Source organism: Sabethes cyaneus, chromosome 1 (assembly GCF_943734655.1).
Source record: "Sabethes cyaneus chromosome 1, idSabCyanKW18_F2, whole genome shotgun sequence".
Classification (NCBI taxonomy): domain Eukaryota; kingdom Metazoa; phylum Arthropoda; class Insecta; order Diptera; family Culicidae; genus Sabethes; species Sabethes cyaneus.
Window position 1 is genome coordinate 153,398,739 of NC_071353.1, and position 3,444 is coordinate 153,402,182.

At 46.8% G+C, this 3,444-nt stretch overlaps 1 protein-coding gene across 1 annotated transcript; it reads right to left on the minus strand.

Moving 5' to 3' along the window:
• Window positions 1–1,077: 1,077 nt before the first annotated feature.
• Window positions 1,078–2,685, minus strand: LOC128734583 (RNA-binding protein MEX3B-like). The gene is made up of 2 exons (XM_053828853.1): window positions 1,638–2,685; window positions 1,078–1,607 (listed from the first exon to the last, which is right to left on the minus strand). The coding sequence occupies exons 1-2, from the start codon at window positions 2,683–2,685 to the stop codon at window positions 1,078–1,080; spliced, it is 1,578 nt and encodes a 525-aa protein (XP_053684828.1).
• Between the last annotated feature and the right edge of the window lie 759 nt (window positions 2,686–3,444).

The window sequence follows — 3,444 nt, forward strand, 5'->3', positions numbered from 1 at the left end:
CACAAGTTCGCGTTTTTTTTTTTGTCTAAATATTCTTCTTAGCTTTCAGTTTTGATGAATCTCTTCATTTGCATATTTACCTCTTTTTTTATCTTCCATTTATAAACAAAAACACGTAAATTTAATAATAACTATACAAGTCTTTGCGAGAACACACGCTGATATAACAAAATGGAAACAGATTTGATGAAACTTTCGATATTCGTCCGGTTACGTGTTGGAGAAAATGATTTAACGGCCTACTACAACTGCTTTTGGGGTAGTTACCATGGAAATTCGTTCGTTTTTGTTTTGACAGCAATGGCATTTTCTGCTCGATTTTCTCTTGAAGGAAAACTTGCATGCAAGTGCAGCCAGTTTCGTTAAACTTTTTTTTGACATTTAGAATTTTTTTGCGTCAACTGAAAAGAATGCCACTTCCATCGTTTTCTACCATTGCCGTTGTTTACTTGAAAAACAAAAAATAGTAGAAAGAATCACTTTAATATATATTTACCCAGCTTAAGAGGGTTTTTTTTTCTTTTAAACATTTGATTATCGATTGTGTTAAAGAACGTTTTACAAAGTTTTGCTCTGCCTCTTGGCCACTTTGCTCCTACCTGCTAGAAGTTGACGGCGCACCACCGCCTACTCGCGTGCTTTTCTTCCTTGTTTTTTTTTTTAAATTCATTCTAAGCGTCTACCGGTAAAATCCGAAATTGAAGGATTTTTTCTCTCTCTCTCTCTGTCTATTGTTTCTTCACTGAACGTTTTTTGTTCGCTCGAAAAGTTCCTTCCAGGTTTTCGCTTTGCTTCTTAAACCTTAATTTAAACCGTAAAAAGGAAATATAATAATAAGCAAAAATATATATATGTATGTAACTAAAAATAAAAACACATTAAGTCCACTAACTGTTGTTGTTTGTTCCTCTAAGTAACTAATGAGATGTAGCAGCAATCAATAGTAGTTAATAAAACACCGCGCACCGCACGGCTCGGAGAGTGCGCGCAGTAAAATCCCAACCTCACCATCGAACCACGGAACTTATCCCTCTCTCCTTGTGTCCTCTCCTTGTGGTGGTTGTGCTGGTGACCGACTTATCGCTGAAAGATGAAATCGTCCGGCGAGTAGGAAACGGAGTTGCGCGACGACGACGGTAGCGTCCAGATGAGCGACGAGTTTTCCGTATCGGTACCGCCGCCGGAGCCCTGACTTTCGCTCAGGTTCTCCCAGATGTTGCGGAAGTCCGGTACGGTTTCGATCAGGCCGCCGCCGCCGCCATTGCCGTTGTGGCTGTGGGTGCTGCTGCTGATGCTACTACTGCTGGTGCCGTTCATCCCGCCGGCACCTCCGGTGCCCCCAAGACCGCCCAGACCAGCGGAAAGATGATGGTGATGATGCTGCTGTTGCTGCTGATGATGCTGATGGTGATGGTGGTTGGCCCCGGTGCCACCGCCGCCGCCGCCGGAAGGTGGCGTTGTCGGCGAATTGTACACCGAACTCATGTTGTTGAAGTACTCCAACAGGTTGTCGATGATAAACTGATTGGTATCGAAATCCGCCGGAAGTCCACCATGGTGACCACCGTGCAAACCATGCAGTGCACCAAGTCCACCCCCGAGTCCACCTCCTCCTCCTCCTCCGCCGCCTACCCCACCCCCGTGATGCAGCAGATCATGATGCCCGTTTGTGAGTGTGCTTTGGGGGGAGGTTGTAGCGGTGCTGCCACCGCTGCTGGAACTGCTACTGCTCGAACTGCTCGAGCTGGAGCTGCTGGAACTGCTCGAACTGGCACTGGAGCTGGTGGCCGAAGTGCCAGCCCGCGTAGCGATATGCTCCTCGATCAGTTGGCGCGCCGTGTGCACATTCGTCGGCAGCCCGGTAATCTCGAACACCGATTCCTGATTCCGTTTCGGCGTGATGATGTACGTATTGGTCTTGAGCTGAATGTTCTTGATGGTCGCCCCCTTCGGACCCACCACCAACCCGACCACCTTCTGCGGCACCCGGATCTGAATCGTAACCTCATCCGGTGTACTGTAACCGAGCATGTTCCGGCTTTCCGCCAACATAGCCATAGCTTGCTTCTTCGACGAACGCAACGTACTGAAATGATCCGCCGCCGACAGGATCTCCTGCTTCGCCCGAGTCACATCCTCCTTCGTTCCGGTAATAACAAAAATCGGTTCCTCCCCGCGGATCGGAGTCTTAATAAACGTATTCGTTTTGGCGCGAAGCGCCTTAATCTTGCACCCCTGCCGACCGACAATCTCCGCCACATGCTCGGACGACGGCACCGGCACGCACTCGGTGTGCGACTTATACTTGACCGGCCGTTCCTCGACCTTCGGCGCAAGCCCATTGATCATCGCCACAAACGTATCGAACACCTTCGAGTTTTGCTGAATCAGTTCATCTACCACGGTGGCACTGGTCGTATGGTCCACCACGACACTACCTCCTCCGCCGCCGCCTCCACCTCCGCCTCCGCCACCACCACCGCCGCCGCCGCCGCCGCCTCCGCCGCCTGGGCTGAGACTGCCGCCGGTGCCAACGCCAACGCCAACGCCCGCCAGATGTAGATCTTCAAAGTGGGACGTCAGCTGAGCCAGTGTGGTCGTCCCCGGGGGCAGCAGCGTTGCGGGTCCGCTCTGTCGGTTATCATCAAATGCAAGAGAGAATTCATCCATACTGGCAGAGGACATTTTGTGCTGTGATGATGATAGTGGTAGTAGTATGTGTGGAATTTTGCTGTTTGTTTTCGGGTGTCGTCTGTGGGCCGAATTGTTTCGCGCTGTTCGCTTTTGGCTATATATTCAGTTCTCGCGTTTGTGTGCTTTGTGTTAACAAATTTTGATTATCCGATCGGGGTCCGATTGTTTTTTTTACTTTGTTTTAGGGTTTTTGTTTTTTTGGTTTTCTGTTTACTTTAGCAATAACGATATTTCACTAGAATATACACTAACGGAAAAAAGAAAGAAAAGAAAAAAGAAAAATTTAAGTTCGTTTGCAGGTAGCTGATTTTTCGATGGCTAATTGGAGGTTTAGTGTTTGGTCAATGCGTGCGATAGGAAATGAAAATTATCAGCAAAGCAGGCTCTGGCAACCAAACAAGCGTAATGTCAAATAGAATTGAGGAATAATAGCAGCAACCTGGGGCTGCAACACGCCCTGAAAGAAAACAATAATTATCACACACACACAAGCAGCTGACGAACAAATCGATGTTTCTCTTTGTTGTACACTCTTAACTTTAGTTAAACGTTAAAATGGTATAATAATGGCAATAAGTTTTGTCAATAATTTACTCTATCCAAATAGTTCCTATAGACAACAAATCTATAAAATAGGTTTTGGAAATAAGTTTAGAAGCACAACCTAACCTAAGTACGATGGACTGAATATCATTTAGCATTCTTTTTGTTTTGTTTACCATCACAAACAGTTTAACGTAGATCTATTGT

Coding starts and splice junctions, on each gene's coding strand:
- LOC128734583 (XM_053828853.1), bottom strand. CDS start 2,685: ATGTCCTCTGCCAGTATGGATGAATTCTCTCTTGCATTTGATGATAAC. Junction 1,608..1,637: donor TGATCTGCTGCATCACGGGG/GTGGGGTAGGCG, acceptor GAGGAGGAGGAG/GTGGACTCGGGGGTGGACTT.